The following is a 20979-nucleotide window of genomic DNA, read 5'->3' as shown; positions in this document are numbered from 1 at the left end:
GGTTTTTTTCACTTTCAGTGAGATGCTGTAAGAGAACATATGAAAGTCACAAGAAAATTCAAAAGAAGGGGAGATGACTGGAGGCCTCAAGAAGGATGCATTTTATGGAAAAGACAGAATGTGAACAAGCAGAAGTTTGGGGGTTGAGGAGAAGGGAGGGGACTGGAAAGAAGTGTTCGAAGTTCAGGGTCAAAGCATTAGAGACCGGAAGAGCTCACAGAAGACTTCAACATGAGGCAGGGGAGCTGGGCACTGACCTGGCTGAGGATCCCAGGGCAGGGCACAGGGAGGAATGGAAGACTCTGGGCACACTGATGTTTGAGAGGAAGAGGAATGCCAGAGGGAGTGGTGAACAACAGAGGGAGAAAACCAGAAGAGTGAGCTCTAGTGGATGCCGTCCATGGGAGAAACTTCCCTGGGCCGGTCCAGTTAGAGGAGCACAGGCCATCTGCAACAGCAGCTGCCATGTTCATAGTATCATGGATACAGACCCAAAATAAGTAGTTCTCATATAGTTATTTTTTTTCCCTAGAAGCTATGACAGATGAGCAGCTGGAGCAGTCTGTGGCATGAATAGGAACAGGGGTCAGTTAAGAGCTGACAGGGAATTAGCATGTTTATTGATTAAGTACAATAGGTACTTTTTTCATTCACTCAAAACAAGTTGTAATTTTGAATATGATTCCTTCCCACTACCAGTTCTTTTAGTCTCTGCTTATCTACCCAGAAAGTCTGAGCTTCTTCATGGGGAAGTGGGTCCTCATGTGACCACCCCTGCCCCGCTCCCTCAAATTGGATTCTTACTACAGAGAGAACCAGAAGTGGAGGGTGACACTGGGGAAAATCAGCATGGAGAATGCTTGGCCAGGGAAAGGCCGGATGGTGGCAGAGGGCCGGGAACAGGAGGGCTTGGAGAACGGGAAGATGTTACACAGGGCAAGAGGTGGTCCAAGCACCTGGGCCAGAAGCACAGTGAGGATGAGAACTGGCCACAGGCTGTCTTTACCTTGTATGGATACACCTTTTAGGTAGAGGTAGGAGATAGAACACAGATCAATAACTGGTGTTTGCTGCTCTGCACAGTGAAAAGCGGTTTATGTGTAAGAAAAGGAGAGACCAGATTCAAGCCCACAAAGTAATCACGATGCTTGTACTGCTTTATACCTAAGGGTGGCGAGCATCTTCTGGTGCTTTGCACACACAGTCATCATATACATACATAAGGAAGAGCCAAGATCAATGAGATCTGGATGTGGGGCTGAGTCTAAACGAATTGCTAAGAAAGAATGAACAGAAGGGACTTACTGGCATGACACAGCCACCTTGAATTTAGCAATGTAATTTCTCCGTAAGTAAGAACCATTTTAGTGTCTGATTTCACAGGATTACTTTGTGGCTAGTCATTGTCTGGTCTTATTTAAAAGTGGCATAGATTTTAGCTAATAAGGTCAGTGTAAGTAACCCTGTGCTCCTCTCTACCTGCATTCTGTCTCTATCCTTTAGTGTCCGTTTGACCCAAGTCATTGTAACATCTAATCTTCCTCAGGTGACTGACAGTAATTTCTGCACTAGGGTTAACGAGTATTGATAAAAATAGGAAAAAATTATAGTGTCTGCCCCAGAATTGTCTTTCTCTAGCTCTTCACAGGAAAGACACAGAATTCTTTTTCCTTTCTGGGATGGGTTTGTTTATGAACCCAACCAAGATCACAGGGGGTGTTTTTCATTGCTCCATCTGGAAAGCTTCCAACACTGAGTCATGTGTCCTTACTTTGGAAACTGTATCTCACTTGGATTAAGGAATAGTAAACCGCAATACAGTTTTTAGAAAGAGGTACATCTAGCCACAAAGAACAAAATAATGTGTAAGAGCAGAGAGCAGAGAGTCACTGACTTTGCACTCAAAAATGTCAGACTGAATAGAAAGTCATTTGTTCTGTGCCTTCACGGCGACCTGTTCTTGTCATTGCTTAAGAGATGTGCAAACTTTGCCGTTAAGCCTGGTTCCTTTATGGCCACCTATGAAGTCAGTCCTTACCAGCACCTGGAGTTAGGGAAAGAAAGAAAAAGATAGCAGGTGGCCCTCCCATGAGAGGTACACTAATCCTTTAAAATGACACACACTTCTTAAGACGACCTATGTCACCCTTGCTCATCTAACAGTGTCTCAACTTACCCCATTGCTCACACACCTTTTGAGAAGGAAATGCTCAGGAATCCTTGCTTAATACAAACTCTTCCTCCAAACTGCAAAATGAAAGATGAGATGCACACTGATCTGGAATCTAAGTAACTTTCCACTTATTTAGTGTGTGAGTCTCAGAATTAGACTTTTAGAACTAGAATTTGAAGGGACTAGCTACCTACTCCAGTGTTCTGGCCTGGAGAATTCCATGAACTGAATAGTCCGTGGGGTCACAAACAGTCAGACACGACTGAGTGACTTTCATTTCACTTTGAGTGGGTCAGTTCAGTTCAGTTCAGTCGTTCAGTTGTATCCAACTCTTTGCGACCAAATGGACTGCAGCACGCCAGGCCTCCCTGTCCATCACCAACTCCTGGAGTTCACTCAAACTCATGTCCATCCAGTTGGTGATGCCATCTAACCATCTCATCCTCTGTCTTCCCCTTCTTCTCCCATCTTCAATCTTTCCCAGCATCAGGGTCTTTTCAAATGAGTCAGCTCTATGCATCAGGTGGCCCAACTATTGGAGTTTCAGTTTCAACATAGTCTTTGCAATGAATATTCAGGACTGATTCAGGATCTCTTTGCTGTCCAAGGGACTCTCAAGAGTCTTCTCCAACACCACAGTTCAAAAGCATCAATTCTTGGGCACTCAGCTTTCTTTATGGCCCAACTCTCACATCCATACATGACTATGGGAAAAACCATAGCCTTGAATATGGATGGACCTTTGTTGGCAAAGTAATGTCTCTGCTTTTTAATATGCTGTCTAGGTTGTTCATGACTTTTCTCCCATGGAGTAAGCGTCTTTTAATTCCATGGCTGGAATCACTATCTGCAGTGATTTTGGAGCCCAAGAAAATAAAGTCTGCCACTGTTTCCACTGTTTCCCCATCTATTTCCCATGAAGTGATGGGACCGTATACCATGATCTTAGTTTTCTGAATGTTGAGCTTTAAGCCAACTTTTTCATTCTCCTCTTTCACTTTCATCAAGAGGCTCTTTAGTTCTTTTTCACTTTCTAACATAAGTGTGGTGTTTTGCATATGTGAGGTTATTGATTTTTCCCCCGGCAATGTTGATTCCAGCTTGTGTTTCATCCAGCCCAGCATTTCTCATGATGCAGTCTGCACATGAGTTAAATAAGCAGGGTGACAATACACAGCCTTGACTTACTCCTTTTGCTATTTGGAATCAGTCTGTTGTTCCATGTCCAGTTCTAACCGTTGTTTCTTAAACTGCATACAGGTTTCTCAAGAGGCAGGTCAGGTGGTCTGGTATTCCACTCTCTTTCAGAATTTTCCACAGTTTGTTGTGGTCCACACAGTCAAAGGCTTTGGTATAGTCAATAAAACAGAAGTAGATGTTTTTTTGGAACTCTCTTGCTTTTTCAATGACCCAATGGATGTTGGCAATTTGATCTCTGGTTCCTCTGCCATTTCTAAATCCAGCTTGAACATCTGGAAGTTCACGGTTCATGTACTGTTGAAGCCTGGCCTGGAGAATTTTGAGCATTACTTTACTAGCATGTGAGATGAGTGCTATTGTGCAGTAATTTGAGCGTTCTTTGGCATTGGCTTTCTTAGGGATTGGAATAAAAACTGACCTTTTCCCGTCCCGTGACCACTGCTGAGTTTTCCAAATTTGCTGGCATATTGAGTGCAGCACATTCACAGCATCATCTTTTAGGATTTGAAATAGCTCAACTGGAATTCCATCACCTCCACTAGCTTTGTTTGTAGTGGTACTTCCTAAGGCCCACTTGACTTCACATTCCAGGATGTCTGGTTCTAGGTGAGTGACCACACCATCGTGATTATCTGGGTCATGAATATCTTTTTTGTACAGTTCTTCTGTGTATTCTTGCCACCTTTTCTTAACATCTTCTGCTGTGTTAGGTCCATATCGTTTCTGTCCTTTATTGAGCCCATTTTTGCATGAAATGTTCCCTTGGTATCTCTAATTTTCTTGAAGAGATCTCTAGTCTTTCCCAGTCTATTGTTTTCCTATAATTCTTTGCATTGATCACTGAGGAAGGCTTTCTTATCTCTCCTTGCTGTTCTTTGGAACTCTGCATTTAGATGGGTATATCTTTCCTTTTCTCCTTTGCTTTTTGCTTCTCTTCTTTTCAAAGCTATTTGTAAGGCCTCCTCAGACAACCATTTTGCCTTTTTGCATTTCTTTTTCTTGGGGATAGTATTGATCCCTGTCCCTTCTACAGTGTTCCGAACCTCCGTCCATAGTTCATCAGGCACTCAGATCTATCAGATCTAGTCCCTTAAATCTATTTCTCACTTCCTCTGTATAATCATTAGGGATTTGATTTAGGTCATACTTGAATGGTCTTGTGGTTCCCTACTTTCTTCAATTTAAGTCTGAATTTGGCAATAAGGAGTTCATGATCTGAGCCACAGTCAGCTCCTGGTCTTGTTTTTGCTGACTGTATAGAGCTTCTCCATCTTTGGCTGCAAAGAATATAATCAGTCTGATTTCGGTGTTGACCATCTGGTGATGTCCATGTGTAGTGCCTTCTCTTGTGTTGTCAGAAGAGGGTGTTTGCTATGACCAGTGCATTCTCTTGGCAGAACTCTGTTAGCCTTTGCCCTGCTTCATTCTGTACTCCAAGGCCTAATTTGCCTATTACTCCAGGTGTTTCTTGACTTCCTACTTTGCCTTCCAGTCCCCTATAATGAAAAGGACGTCTTTTTGGGGTGTTAGTTTTAGAAGGTCTTATAGTTCTTCATAGAACCATTCAACTTCAGCTTCTTTAGCATTACTGGTCAGGGCATAGACTAGGATTACCGTGATATGGAGTGGTTTGTCTTGGAAAAGAACAGAGATCATTCTCTCATTTTTGAGACTGCATCCAAGTACTGCATTTCGGACTCTTGTTGACTATGATGGCTATTTCTTCTAAGGGATTCTTGCCCACAGTAGTAGATATGATGGTCATCTGAGTTAAATTCACCCATTCCAGTCCATTTTAATTCGCTGATTCCTAAAATGTTGACATTCACTCTTGTCATCTCCTGTTTGACCACTTCCAATTTCCCTTGATTCATGGACCTAACATTCTAGGTTCCTATGCAATATTTCTCTTTGCAGCATCGAACCTTGCTTCCATCACCAGTCACATCCAACAACTGGGAGTTGTTTTTGCTTTGACTCTGTCTTTATTCTCTCTGGAGTTATTTCTCCACTGCTCTCCAGTAGCAAATTGGGCACCTACCAGCCTGGGGAGTTCATCTTTCAGTGTCCTATCTTTTTGCCTTTTCATACTGTTCTTGGGGATCTCAAGGCAAGAATACTGAAGTGGTTTGCCATTCCCTTCTCCAGTGGACCACATTTTGTCAGAACTCTTCACCGTGATCCGTCCGTCTTGAGTGACCCTACACGGCACAGCTCATAGTTTCATTGAGTTAGACAAGGCTGTGGTCCATGTGATTAAATTGGTTAGTTTTCTGTGATTGTGGTTTTCATTCTATCTGCCCTTTGATGGAGAAGGATAGAGGCTTATGGGAGCTTCCTGGATTAGCGTCCTCATACTACCATATTCCTCTTCCTTCGTACTCCTGCTTCTCTGCTTTTTGAGAATGCAAATATTGGGAGGTTGAGGGAAAACCGTGATCAAACAGAGTCATTTGGATCCTTCATGATGAAAATGTACTGTCTAAACATTAGGGGAGGTAGATATCCTATTATAAGGTTTTTAATGGATGGAAAAGATTTTCTCTTTAAAATTACCTGGGTATTTATGTCCCTTATTTGAACCTTCAAAAGCATAAAATAGGCTGTGTCTTACCTCTTTATTTGTCTCTGAAGGGGTTAATAATACTGTGGAATTTCTGGAAAGATGAAAAGAAGTAACATATCCATAAAACATTTAAAGCAGTGATCAGCATAAAATAGGTGCTCGGTAAATGGCAGTCCCTCTTTTTTTTTTTTTATCAGATGGATAGGACTGTCTGTATTCTTCCTGCTATAGGATTAGAATTAGGCCGGGACAATAGAGGAAGAGGGAGAGCTTGGAGCATTTAGGTCTTCAGTTTAAAACAGCAACAACCAAACAATGTGGGTGGACATTGCATTGTCATCCACTGATGAGTTTATGTTGCTTGTCACTTGGACGACAATTGTTAGTCTATAGTCAATTTCAAGGACCCTAAAAATCTAACCCAACCAACCCATTTCCTACAGCTCAGTTGCCTCTGACTTTACTAAAGCCAGCTGCTGTTGGTCTCCAGCATTCTGTCCCACTAGGCGTATCCTGTGGCCTGGGATAGCCAACTTCCTGCTTCCTACCTTTACTCACACACCCTCCATTCAGCATCTACCAGATCTACAGTCCAGTGTGCTACCCTCTTCCTTTGTGCTTCTGTAATACTTTGTAATGCCTTTCACACACCATCTGTCCTGGTGGTGCGTTGGAGAAGTACCTGAGCTTTGCAACTTGACCTTGTGGGTTTTAATCCAGATTCCACCACTAACTAAATATGTGAGTTTTGAATAGTAACTCTAAATCTGTTTTTTCATCTATCAACTGGAAATAATAGTACCTGCTTCATAGGGTTGAGGATTAAGTGAGACATTCAAGCACAGTATGTAGGACATGCAAAGCAGTAAATCGTTGGGACCCAGCAAGAGGAGTACAGGATTTGTATCCTTGTTTGCATCTTGGCCTTATCTCCATTAAAGTAAATTTGCTCAGTCGTGTCCGACTCTTTGCAACCCCATGGACTGTAGCTTACCAGGCTCCTCTGTGCATGGGATTTTCAAGGCAAGAGTACTGGAGTGGGTTGCCATTTCCTTCTCCAGGGGATCTTCCCGACCCAGGGATCGAACCTGGGTCTCCAACATTGCAGACAGATGCTTTACCGTCTGAGCCACCAGGAAGCCCAAACTAAATACCTCAAAGGCAGTAGTTGGCTTTACTCCTAACATAGGCCCTTGCCCAGTGTTCCACTATCTCACCACTCAGAGTGGGGTACAGGTCACCTGGGGGCTTGTTATTCATGCAGAATCTCAGGGCCTATGCTAGACCTATGAAGTCAGGATCTGCATTTTCACAAGTTTCCATGAAATTTGAGAAGCACCACACTTGATAAAATATATCCCTTGAAATTTGAGAAACACGGCACTCAGTCCTTGAATTCAGTTGCTGAAGCTGATATTTTAATTATGCTAGTAACAGCCACTAGGAAAACAGACATTGAATGCTCTGTGATCAGTACTGCCGTTACATCGCTGGCATTTATTATTAGAACCTTTTAGACCAGTGGTTCTCAAAGTGTGTTCCCCAGGCCAGCAGCATCAGATTCACCTGGGAACTTGTCAGAAATGCAAGTTTTCAGGTGATTCGAAAGCATCCCCCAGGTTAGAACCACTGCTTTAGAACACTGGGAAGCAACCAGAAGTACCATGCTAATAATGTGCATCCCCCTCTTCCTGCCTTGTGGTTTCATTTCTTCTCTTCCATCTCTTTAAAGAGGCAAGCCAGTTAAATATTATATTGTTTCCTTTCTGTGTTTGCTGGATACTTGCTGGTGCACGTACATGTCTTAATGTCTACCTGGCAGACTGACATGTCAAAATACCTTTTCCATAGTATGGAATACACAATCTATATGGCTTATCTGCAGTCCCTGTATTTTGTTTTGTTTTGTTTTGTTAATTTTATTCATTTTTTGAATAGGTGATAGATGTACATGGTATAAAATTCCCGAAGTACAACAGTTTACCATGAAAAGTAAGTCTCCCTGCTTCTTTCTCCAGTAATAGAGTTCCTTTCTCCAAGGGCAATCACTAAGCTTTCATCACACACATTTATTGAGCACCTACTATATGCCAGGCATTGTTCTGGGCACTGGATATGGAACGAAACAGAGAAAAACCCCTGCCTTCACAGAGCTTATATTTCATTTACCGATTTCTTGTTGTATTTGTTCAGTAGCACAGAATTTGGCAGCAGTTAAAAGCAGGACTCTGGAGTCAAACCAACTGATTTTAAGTCCAATATTCCCCATGTTCTAAGTGATCTCAAGCTATTTATTCTACTACTGTGAACTGGGTTTTCTTTATCCTGAAATGGAGATAACAATTCTATAAGATTGTTGTGAGAATTATACTTGTAAAGCACCAAACAGTGCCTAAAACAGAGTAAATGCTCAATAAATATAGGTGTTGATTATAATGATGTGATCTCATTCTACTGTTCTATAAATGTAAAGTAGAAATGGCTAGAGGCTTTATTTTCTAGTAGTATCCATTTCCTCTCTTTGCTATGTGATGATCAAAAAAAATCACTTTTTTCACAACAAGCACAATAAATTTGCCCTCTCAATTCTCATCATTAACAGATTGATGATAAGACTGACTTCTATGAAGTAATCAGCCTCTTTTTAAAAATCACTAGAGCATAGAGACTGTCTTCCTCCTTATTCTTTTTAATCCAGCTTTTAAAAAAATAATCCCATGTAATTTGGAGATTTTTCTACTATGGTATGTTGTACCATTATTTTCAGCTTTTTAATTTTATAAAGTACATTCCTTGGGAAGAGTCTGTATTTCACATCAGAGGGATTAAACACTTCTAAGCAAAGTTTCTGATAATACAATTTGATATAGTTAAGGAACATTTTTTTGTGATTCTAGTCCCCAACCAGATAGGAAAACAACTTTAACCCCTGGAAAAGTAGCAAAAATATTCCTCAATGATAGTCTTAAGATGGAAAAGATTAGAAGGAACAAAAAGGGGGAAAGAGAGAAGAAAAGAACTCCTAGGGCATGAAAACATTTCCATATTAAGCCAAATTAACCCTGAATTCTGAAAGGGAATGTGACCGACCACCGTCTTGATAACCATTTAATATATTCTTTTTTCCCCTTTGTCTGTGATTATATTTTGTATTATTTCCTGGCAGACTGGGTGTATGGATCTTTGAAAGGTTGACTGTAGTATAGGAAGCCTCTTCTCTTCGCCTTGTCATGAAAGGACTAGGAGGAGGTAATACCTGGGGAATGGAAGTGAAATGCCTCTGAGGTAGATTTGGGGTGTTTTGTATTCTTCTTTAAACATTTTCATGCCTCTGATATTTTATTGTCAAAAATGGATTAACATAAGAACATCAGGGCTCGTAATTTTGAAAGGCATAAAGTCCCTTCTGGGATTCCCAGGTGGCTTAGTGGTAAAGAATCCCCCTGCCAATGCAGGAGACGCCAGAGACATGGGTTGGGAAGAGCCCTTGGAGGAGGAAATGGCAACCCACTCCCGTATTCTTGCCTGGGAGATCCCACAGACAGAGGAACGTGGCAGGCTACAGTTCAAGGGGTCTCAAAGAGTCAGACAGAACTGAGCACACACACAGAAAGTCCCTTCCAAACAGGTGAGGCTTCCTTGGGTGGCACTTACCCACGTGCTCTCCTCAGGCTTCGTCTGTACTAATCGCCTTCCCACTGCAGAGCTCACTCTGACTAGGGGCGCATTAGGCAACCGGCGTGCGAGCGCTTTGCCTTACTCCTGCACCTCGTCATTTCTCATTCGCCTCTGTTCCCACTACTTATTACCTCTAAGCTCAGTGCTTTAATTTATTATCATCATCTCTCATGGTTGTGTGAGTTAACAAGGCTCAGCTGAGTTCTTAAGATCCTTCAGGAGTTTGCAGTGAGAGAGCAGCTAAGGTGAGGGTAACTTGGTGGGATGTTCCATGTGGCAGCATCATTCAAGGGTCTGTCACCTCGACTGGGTTGGCCGGGACAGCTGAGAACTGACTTGCATCTCTCTTCATAGGGCTACCTTGACTTTCTTTACACCTGTACAAAAGGTGGCCTCTTGGTACTCAAATTTCTTGCCTTGGGATTGACTCCTCCCCTTTGGAACAAGCGCTCCAAAGAGATTCAGGCAGAAACTGCAAGGTGTCTCTGAACTCAAAGTTCATAAAAATAAATGAAAAAAAAAAAAAAGTTCAGAGTCATGTAAAATCACTTCCCCTGCATTTTACTGTTCAAAAAGCAAACCAGCTCAAATGTAAACAAGTGCAGTATACAAGGCATGGATACCAGAAACTTGGTTCACTGGATGGGGTAGAGAGGGCATCTTTGGACACTAGCTACCACACCCTCTTTGCCAGAAAATAGTCAGACTTACCTTCAACACAATGGTTGTGCCATTGCACCAGATGCTTCTAGGAAACATAAGCCCACACAAGTACTTGGTGATAGCGGTTTAGTCACTAAGTCATATCCGACTCTTGCGACCCCATGAACTGTAGCCTGCCAGGCTCCTCAGTTCGTGGGATTCTCCAGACAAGAATACTGGAGTGGATTGCCATTTCCTTCTTCAGGGGATCTTCCCAACCCAGGAATCAAACCCGGGTCTCCTGCATTGCAAGTAGATTCTTTACTGACTGAGCTACGAGGGAGGCCCCACACAAGTACTTAGTAAGTAAAAGTTTATGGGGTTTGGTAATGTTTATTTTAACTAAATATATCTGATATTGTATGAGTGTTGTTTGTTCATAGAATTGCTTTTGTTGGTTTATATGCATTTGTACCTGTTGGTCAGAAGCTGCTACTGATAAAAATATTTTTGGATTATAAAATGGATTAGAGGCAGTTAACCAGACACTCAATACAGTTCATCTCATTCCTTTCTAACCTTTGGTATAGTCATGTATTGTACTATACAATAATTATGGAATATATTGTTTATTAAAATGAGAACTGTATTAATATTAGTCATCTTCATTCAGTCAACAAGTATTTGTTGAGTACCTGTGATGAACCAGGCTCTGTGTCAGGGAGTAAAAAGCTGGGATACTTAGTGCTATGTTGGGATTTTGCCCTGACTAGTATCAGTCTTAGCATTTTAAATATTAATTATATGAGTTCATGCATTCATATGTTTGGGCACTAAAGAAAGCAGATGTTACTGAACAATAGTAACTGTTAGTGCTGACTACACCTTTCTTTGTGCGTTATTTCACTGAATCCCCTCAAGAGGTCTTAGGACAGAGGTTCAGTAGAGGTTGAAAATATGACTCAAAAGTCAACAGTATTCCTACTATACTAAACTGCATTAAAATAAAACCTTTATTTCTAAATTCTGTGCCTTTTAAGAAATATTTTCACCATTCAAATGGTAAATGCATAACTACTTAATTACTGTTATTTAATATTCATAAGACCACTTTAGTCATTGGCCAAATGTACTGACAGCTCCCATCCCCACCTCAACACTGGGCTGCTTTAGGTTTCATACTGACCATTTCTGAGGCCTAAGAAGGAGATGTAAAAAAGAATAGAAACTTACTGTTGTTGAAATTTTACTGTATCCCAGTCACCAAGCTTGGCATGCCAAAAGAGTACAAAGCTGCTGTGGCATGTAGATGGGGGGCAAAAGCAAAATCATCAACCTATTTAATAAAAGCAATCATGAATTTCAAAAATATTGATGGGGCACTTACAATATGGCAGGCCCAGGACAATGTGTGTTCTCACTCTCCCATGGGAGAGACCAAGCAGATGTTTTTCCTGCCAGTACACTGATACGGGGAACCCACATGAGGGACACTCAAGAGGGGGAGTGGAGGATGAGAAGAGTTCTAGAAAGAATCAGAGATTGGAGAAATTACTCAGGAGGAGAAGGAGGGGTGAAGGTTCCATCAAAGGAAGACATCCTAGGTAGTGGCTCAAAGTCTAAAAATGTTCAGAATTTCTAGGGACTGAAAGAATTCTGTGTAACAGAAGGGCAGGATGAGTGTGGAGGGGTGGCCAGAGAGAGTTGGTCAAGAAGTCATGAAGAAGGAAACTTTTCTTGCAGTCCTTGTTAGGAAGCTTGAATGAGTGACCACTATTGACTCAGACTTTGCTGAGTAGTTTGGGGGTGGGGGCTGTTTGTTTGTTTTGTTTTTTGGCCGTACCATGGGGCGTGTGTGATCTTAGTTTCCTCACCAGGGATTGAACCCATGCCCTCTGCCTTGGAAGCACAGAATCTTAACCACTGGACTGTCAGAGAAGTCCTAGTCGGTTGGATTTTAAGTGCATCTGTGACAAACAGGTTAAAGTTCAGACATTTTCTCCATTTTAACCATGACTTTCTCTTCCATTCTTTAGAGTTGGAAATGATTCTTTTTATTATGTTTATATTACTATTGGGGTGGGGGATATTTTTCAATATGTATCAGGCATTATAAATGGCTTCCCTTCTCATTATGGGTATTTACAGTGTTGATTACAGCCGGGCGGATCCAATTCAAACGCCAGGTGTCACATCATCTGAATATTAGATGAGTCATTATTTATGCATTGATCCAGGAACAACAAATCTGTTCCCTACCTCATCAGTTCTATGGATTCATGCTTCTGTATATTTAGGTAACAGTGCAAGAGGTAGATGCAAAATATGAAAAGGTGCTGCACACCCACTTCCTCCAAGATAATGTCAAAACCTTTTTGCCCTTTCTGGCCTGATTGTTCAGCTGTTCTTAGAGAAAGCGATTGAAATTGCCTCTCGCGAGTGCCCAGATGGCAGATGCAGAAGTCCCACTAGTTTTTCCCTCCACTGCCAACAGAAACAGGGTGGAGCAGCTGGGAAGGGAGGCCAGGAGCCCCAGAGAGAGGGAAACAGTGGAACAATGCCGTGACGGAGGCACCTCCTCAGCTGCCCCTAGCCCCTTGCGGCCAAGACCTCCCCAGCCAACCCAAGCTCCCTCCGCCTCTCGCCTTCTCCAGGGACTCCTCAGGGAAGGAGGACCAGTCAGTAACTTCGATCGCATCAGGGAGGTGAAAGAGTTTGTGCAAGAGATAAAACTGAGCCTCCACTCCATTTCCCCTGCTTGTCTCACTTCTCCTTTCCTCCCACTCTCCATAGGAACAGCGCTGATGGTGATGAGTGCTTTCTCCAGCGCTGCGTGGAGAGCTCTTGTGGCTTCTCTCTGCCCCACAGTTTCCCAACCTCAACCCGAGGGCAGGCCCTCCCTCCCCCAACCCCACCCCGCCCTCTCTTTTTTTCCCCTCCTTCCACCTGACAGGGACCATAAATAACCCAGGCTCCTGGTGTTCCCAGCTGAAAACAAAAAGTTATACAAAGTTTGCCTGGAGCTCTCTGCCACTCCCTGCCGGGCCACTTCTTCCTTTCTTCTCCTGTTTTTCCTCTCTACCTGCCTTGGCTGTTTCTTCAGGTTGACGAAGAGTCCCTCCCCATTAAGTGCAGTGGCTTGCTTGCTGGCTCTCCCTAGATTTCAGGCTGTCTCAGCTACCCGGTTAGGCAGCGGGCATTGGTATCAAATTACCGAAAGTCTACCCTGGAGCAGTCCTCATATTTACATACAAATAAGTCTGGGGCTCGCATTTATGTCACCAATCGGTTCTGCTAGAGGCTTGCCAGAGGAGTTGTTAATCCAATCAGAAGGAGTTTTAAAAGGATGTCTTCGGAGTGATCAAAAAGGATCTTGATCTCAATGAAATGTGGCCAGATTTGGGGGGATTTTTTTTTCATCTGAAAAACTGAAAGTCTGTTAACACTGATGAGTAGGAAAAGATGTGTAATTCTTCAGTTGCCGGCGAGGAGATGAAGATGCTGAGAGGAACTCGGAGTTGGTGGTGAAGACCGTGGATCCAACCCAGGGATTGGTTTTTTGGGGGCTGATCTGGAGGTAGATTCTAAATCACTGTCTCAGGAATTCCTGGAAACATCAGGAAAACATTTGACCAGCCCAGCCTGGTGGAAATGGCTCTAACACAGAGTAAGATCTTTCTTTAAGTTGTACTTAAGTGTGTGCTGTTTTTGTTTCCTCCATAGTGAATGTGCAAATAGCCCAGCTGTAAAGTAACTTAAAATAATCTCTTGGTTCTGGGTAGCTGTAGAAAGCTGATCTATTTAGTTTTTACACTTGCAAAAAATGGTAGTTGATAATGTATTTTTAGACTTGATTGGTAGTTTAAAAGCTGAGCTCTTGTGGTTTCCTGAGTTTAAATGAATGGAAATTATAAACGATGTTGAATGAAGGATTGGAAAATAGAGCCAGAGTGGTGAAATCGCTTACCTTTGAGAAAACAGAAAACATACACGCCTTTGAAATCCTGTTCAGCCAGCTAGGCTTGTACCCAGTAGAATGAGAGTCGAGTCATAAAAAGGAGAAAGAGTTTGCCTGTTTGTGAAAGGAACTTTTCCACAACCCATGCTACATTTTGTAAAGGATGGGAAACGTCCCAGAGGGCAAAAGGCATCTGGAAAACCTGCCCAGTCACTCCTGGAATGTGTTTTTTTTTTTTTCTGCGTGAGATCATGTTATGCCTGTGTAGCTAGTAAAAGTATTCTATGCACTTACTCTGTATAGATGGTTCAAGAACAATTTATTTCTTTCCAGCTGTTGAAGCCCTGATTTGATCTCTGTTGAGGGTAGAGCCACTTTCTGAGCAGGGTTCAAGCACTGCGGCAGCTGTATTGAGCTGTTGATTTGATAGATTTCGAAACAGTTCAATGTGGATGTGTTTCAAGGTTCCCCAGTTGAGCAGTTCTAATTCAGATTAAATCACTTGCCAGTTATTTACATAACCCCAAACTGAAATCCTGGTTGTGAGAAAACCATTTAAAATAAAGTTGGTTCTCTTCCCACATAAAATTTCCAGAACAGGGATGAAGAGGTGCCTCTTATTTTGCAATCCAGGTCCATTCAAACAAGCTGCCCTCATCATGGTCAGGCCAGAAACCCTCAGTCTGACACAAGAGATGAACCTTTCTAGTTGGCTAGGGCTTGAGGTGGGGACAAGGAGATATGGAAATGTTTTTAAATTGGTACCTATTGCCAGGAGCTCTTTCTGCTGCTTAAATTCACTCTTGAAATGATGAACTAACCTCTTCCTATACTTTTTCCTTCTTAAGGGCAGTTACAAATATTATCCAGGGGATGGGGGGAAATAAACATGAGAAAATGGATGATTAGCTAATGGCCAGTGGAGCAGTTTTCTCCCCAGACAGACACATTTTCAGAAAGGAAGCTTCTGATTCAGGCTTGCTTTGTCCATCCACAGGTGAAGATGCGATGACAGGTGACACGGACAAGTATCTTGGGCCACAAGACCTCAAGGAACTGGGTGATGACTCTCTGCCTGCAGAGGGCTACGTGGGCTTCAGTCTGGGGGCCCGTTCTGCCAGGTACTTCACTGTGGCGCTTTACTCACAGTTAATTTAAAACAACCATGATGTCATAAACTGAAACCATTTTCATTTTTCACATTATCCCCAAAAGTGCCCTTGGGGTAAGGATGTGAATTCGGTGAAATGTACACATGCTCTGCTATTTTCTTTTGTGATTTTCAGTCTTTAATTTTATGTGAGTGAACGTGTTAATTGTTTGTTCTGTTTTTCCCTACCTGGCAGTTATGCTTCAAGCATAATATAGCAAAAGAGTTCACGGACAGGATAGGGAGAACCAATCTGGGTCACATGTTTTAAAAATAAGTTTTGTTCTATAATGAAAGAAAAATCCCATTTTCCCATAAGTAAGAAATATTTGTGTTGATTGTTCACTATACTCTTTTCATGACTGAAAGAACAATTTATGACTGTGACTTTAAAAGAGTGCATTCTTGGGAAAAAGTACATATCGCTTATTGGAATTGTCTAGCAACTGTTTAAGCATCTCTTCGAAAGCTCTGCCATTTGTTTGTTTACAAGGGACATGTTAAAGGTGAAACGGTGACTTAATCAAAAGCCAGAGGCAGGAATGGTGGCAAATTCAATGCTGAAAACTGAAGCATAAAGCTTTTGTATGTGGAAAACCTTGGCTCCAGCCTGACCTGGTTAAAAGGACCAGGACCTTGTCCAGAATTTGGAGACTTCTTTTCCCTGGTTGGATTAACAGCATGTTTGCTGACAGTCAAGTTATTTTTAAGCTAATAATTAAACCTTCTGAGTTAGAGCCCTGGGGACATTTTCCTATCATTTAAAAATCTGTTGTAAAAAGTTTCATTGTCTGATAGTAAAATGGCATTTCCCACAAAGTAAACCTGGGAGTTTATTCTTAGTGTCGTTGATATGGACAGTTTAGACTCAGAATTGATTTTTCTTTGAGTCAGTCTTTTTTTTTTTTCTTAATAGAATTTGAAACCTCATGTAACTTAATCAACTTTTGACTTTATACATATATTTATAGAAGGCCTTAAAATCTTATTGCAGCAGGTGTCATTAATTACAACAGGAAAATGAGTTTCTAGAAACATGTCTTATTTCAGGTAATCACAGATAACAACAAGTTACAACTGAAAACATGTAGAATCTTAAAGAACCTTAAGGAAAACTTCTGTTTAGAGACCTAATAGCTTTAGTAATCCAATAACTAGCTGATTCACTTCCTCAGATAATAAATAAAAGCTACATTTCATGACTCACTCATTTGTGTGTAGGGAATTGTAGCAGCTGACCTCCAGTGAGAGATGAAACCAGAATATTGTCTCTTATAAACTTTCCACAAGACAGTCCTGAGGCTTTCATACTTCTAGTTTGGATTGCACCATTCCTCTTTGTTGCTATTATATGTAACTCATTTTTTGACATTGGCAACTGATGTTATGCTCAGAGGCAAATTTTAAAAATCTCTAAAGCTGATGTGTTTTTTAAAGTACTGTTAGAGTATTACCAAGTATAACATTCTGAGTGTAACATTTAAAAAGGAATACATTAAATGTGTAACTCATCCAACCATAACATTTTTTTTTTCTTTTTTCCTGTCTGATTTTTTTTTTTGCTTTCTACTTCTCCTGTTTTTTCTAAAAATACTTAAAAATAGTCCCAAGATCAGGTAAGGAGATACGGCGCTTTGACAGTGTTTCTCCGCCTTTCCCAGCTCATTTTCTCGTCTTTGTTTTTCCGGCATTGTGCTGTGCTGTGCTGCCATGCGCTTTTTCTTTTTTTATTTCTCCGCTCAGCTTTAGAAAATCAGTTTTGTTATTTGAGAAAATAAGCAAATAGCTAAATGTGTAATAAATAATGTTACTTATGCAAAGTTGACTGAATACATGAGGAATTTATTTCCCTTAACATAAAAGTTGTGTGGTGCATGCAGTAACTGGAGAGATTGCACTGGGTTTATAGGCAGTGTCTTGACTGGAAGGACTGTTTGTTTGCTGAGTGCTGGTTTATTTGAGTTGTGCTAGGTACATTAGGATAACTTCAGGATTCTGAGGCATGTGTTTTTCTAACACTTCCTCTGCTTAACACTTAGGGTATACTGATGGCTACAAATAATATCATTGACCTCAGTGAAAAACAGTGTAATGCTTTCCAGACCCCCATGCAAATAATCTCTCATTTAAGTAGCTGAAAGCACTTCGATGTATTAAAGATTCACACTGAAGCTTGATACCTTTAATGGGCTCTCCTTCTGCCTAATGTAAGTTGGTCAGGAGTAGGAATTATGTCAAATGAAGACATCTTTAGATGTTTCCACTGACAGCTCCCAATTCTAGGCTCCGTTCTTCCATTCACACTCCTACAGTAATTGAAAGAAAGAAGTTTTTTTTTTTTTAATCACTACATCTTAGATATGTTTAAGGACTAAACTTAAAATTAATATGTAATCATTAAAAAAACTTTTAAGTATTTGTTCACATGTACAATAAAACCATCTCATGTACCACCAGTATTAATATCTGCCATGGGAACCATAATTTAGAGAAATTAATATCTGTATTGAACTGTGCAGATTGAGTACATGTCCCTCACTCTGTTGGAAAAGAAAGTTCTGTTGGATAGTGTTGAGTTAGAAAGTAGAAAGAAAATTCCTGCTTTTAGGAAGCTTATAGTGCATCTGAGAGAGAGCATGGGGCTAGAAACAGGAATAACAACAACAAAAGTTTGCAATAAAAACAGGAAAAAAAAAAAGAGTGATGGGTCATGATTGGGCACTGCAGGCCCGACTATGTAAGAGGTCAGAGGCACATGGCTTACTAAGTAAGCTCTATACAAGGATAACGCTCACTTTCTTTTTTTCCTTTTATATCCAATTTCTAATATTGTGTCCTGCCCATAATAGTCACTTAGTAAGTATCTGCTCAAAACACTTAACAATCACTCTGTAGAATGGTGGCTATTTTAGAGAAAGTAAGGCTCTCATCCTAGAAGCAGGTACCGAGCCATTTGTGTAGACACTTGGAATAAAGCCTATCATTCAGGGGCCTCTGTATCATGATATAAAAATACCCACTTTGGGATAGTCTTTAGTACATCCAAAATATATCCATATATGCCTTCAATATTCTGTGCTTGCACAATATTCTGTGCTTTCACAAAATGATTTCTTTTCAAGACAGGCAGTAGGGGAAAAGAAATCATTTTGTGCAAGCACAGAATCATTTCTTAGGTATGTCTCCTTTGCTCTTTTTTCTGACAAGCACAGACAAAGCAGGGCTGAGGCCAAAGTCTGACCAATGCTGCCGGTAAAGATTCAAGTAGCCATGTTTGGATTCAGACAGTTTATTACTCCCTGCTTCTGCTCCTAAGTCGCTTCAGTCGTGTCCGACTCTGTGCGACCCCATAGACAGCAGCCCACCAGGCTCCCCTGTCCCTGGGATTCTCCAGGCAAGAACACTGGAGTGGGTTGCCATTTCCTTCTCCAACGCATGAAAGTGAAAAGTGAAAGTGAAGTCGCTCAGTCGTGTCCCACTCTTGGCGACCCCATGGACTGCAGCCTACCAGGCTCCTCCGTCCATGGGGTTTTCCAGGCAAGAGTACTGGAGTGGGGTGCCATCACCTTCTCCACAGGCGGGGCCAACTTGCCGTGGTCCTTGTCCCCCACACCAGGAAAGATGACCCCGAAACCAAAGGGGCTGTATGTCTACCACATTAGCTGTGCGCTTCCCCATCGCTGAGGAGCCCGTTCCAGAAGGCGGCTCAGCAGTCTCGTATTCTGCAACTGTCTTCCAAGGACAATGAGACAGGAAGCCTCAGACCGCTTTCAAAACAGGAGTCAATGAGAAGCCACCTCATGACCACCTACCTGGTAGGGAGGCAAGGGGCCTTGAAGCAGCTTCTCACAAGACTCCATGCTCTGTGTTCCTGAAGGATCACCAGGGTTCTTTCTGCCAGTGCCTATATGAGCTGCCACCCCAGTCTGTCTGGATATTATGTAGATATATGTAGATACATGGATATATGTAGAGTTACTAGGATCCCTTACTCTATTGGTTTCTTTTTTTTTAATCAAAATATAACTGACAAATAAACTTTATATTAATTTCAGGTACATAACATAGTGGTTCCACATATGTATATATTGCAAAACAAGCACCATAATAGGTCTAGTTAACACCCATCACCACACATAGTTGCACTTTTTTTATTTTAGGATGACAAATTTTAAGATCTCACTTAGCAACTTTCAAATATGCAAAACACTATTATAAACTATAGTCAGCATACTGTACATTAAATCCTCAGGTCTGACTCATCTTATAACTGAAAGTTTATACCTTTTGACCACCTTCACCCATTTTGCCCATCCCCCATGCCTTCTTGGTATGATTTTAGAGGTTCAAGGTGGTGAGTGGCACTTTAGGACATCAGGGGTCCTGCACTCTGGGGAGTTCAGAGGCTGCATAGAATATTGAGAAAGACTAGGAAGGAGAAGAGCAGAAGAAGCAAAGCTAAAAAGAGTACAGAAAGGAAAGGCAAGATAACTGTATATGGAATTTTAATTTTTCACAGCCAGAAAGATGGCAAAAAAGATCATGTCAGGATAACACTTCTTGTTTCTTCATGTTTTCCGTGAGAGGTAGTTGCCAACCAGAGCTCTCAGTAGGTTAAACCTGCATCTAGTTCCCAAATCCTTATTAACAGATGCATTTATAGCAACATAATTCCATTAAATAGTGTGAGACAGACAAATATGGACCAGAAAGAGAGGAGACTCTCAAAAAAGGTTTTAACAAAGAAAAAAAATCTCTCCAGCTATCAAATTGCCTAGAGTCATCCGGTTCTTCTGAATTGTCATATTGGTTCAACTGTCACAGAGAAACATCCAAAGTCTTCCTATATTTCATCTTCTCGCAGATTGAATACCAGACAGCCTAATTTTAAACAACACCTGATCATGAGGTTATCTAAGCTTAAGAAATTTCCTCAAGTATAAGGAAGTTTATTTTTGACCATGTCTTTTCAAGAACGATTTTGGTTGATATTTTGAGCCATCTTGCCTGTTCTGAAAATTGCATGCATTAATGTTCTTTTACCCATCTCATCATCATCTCCCCCTCTTGAATGGTTAACTGTAACTACAACAGCCTCCGCTCCTTCAGCTCGGATAGGTCTTACACCTTGAACCGAAGCTCCTACGCCCGGGACAGCATGATGATTGAGGAGCTGCTGGTGCCGTCCAAAGAGCAGGTACGTGTTCTTCCTCAAACCTTCTTTCGTTGTGAAGCTTTCATTTGTTATGATTGAGTCACATTCTTTGTCACATGACGGAAACTCTATTTCTGCGAGTTTGATTTTGCCTTTGTAAGTCTTCCTATACTGCCAGTTAAAGAAAAAGTCAGGGATTTCCCTGGCGGTCCAGTGGTTGAGACTCCACACTTCCACTGCAGGGGGCACAGGTTCAGTCCCTGGTCGGGGAACCAGGATCACACGTGCCACAGTGCGTGGCCAAAAAAAAGAAAAAAAAAAAATCAGTCTTACCGTAAATCGAAATAGCCCTCTCTTCTGCAGATCAGTCTCTCAGATCCCACAGAGAGGAATTTAAAGAAGTCCTAGGAAAGGCATGGGTACCTTTCTCATTTCTTAGTCAAGTCTTTCAGTTTTT

At 41.5% G+C, this 20979-nt stretch overlaps 1 protein-coding gene across 9 annotated transcripts in view; it reads left to right on the top strand.

The window, feature by feature from the left end:
* Window positions 1-20979, top strand: part of ANK3 (ankyrin 3) — a 720826-nt gene that overhangs the window by 591467 nt on the left and 108380 nt on the right. For 4 of the 9 annotated variants that reach the window (XM_061161588.1, XM_061161586.1, XM_061161580.1 and 1 more), the window contains 2 exons: window positions 15215-15338; window positions 20462-20564. In XM_061161588.1, coding sequence (XP_061017571.1) covers window positions 15215-15338; window positions 20462-20564 — 227 coding nt within the window. Of the gene's footprint in view, window positions 1-7877; window positions 7932-13539; window positions 13927-15214; window positions 15339-20461; window positions 20565-20979 lie in introns of those variants that run through there. The other 5 variants (XM_061161587.1, XM_061161583.1, XM_061161585.1 and 2 more) reach the window with 4 other exon arrangements.

This window comes from Dama dama, chromosome 15 (genome assembly GCF_033118175.1).
Source record: "Dama dama isolate Ldn47 chromosome 15, ASM3311817v1, whole genome shotgun sequence".
NCBI lineage: Eukaryota > Metazoa > Chordata > Mammalia > Artiodactyla > Cervidae > Dama > Dama dama.
The sequence above is the reverse complement of the archived record's forward strand: the minus strand, read 5'-3'. Positions and strand labels throughout refer to the sequence as shown.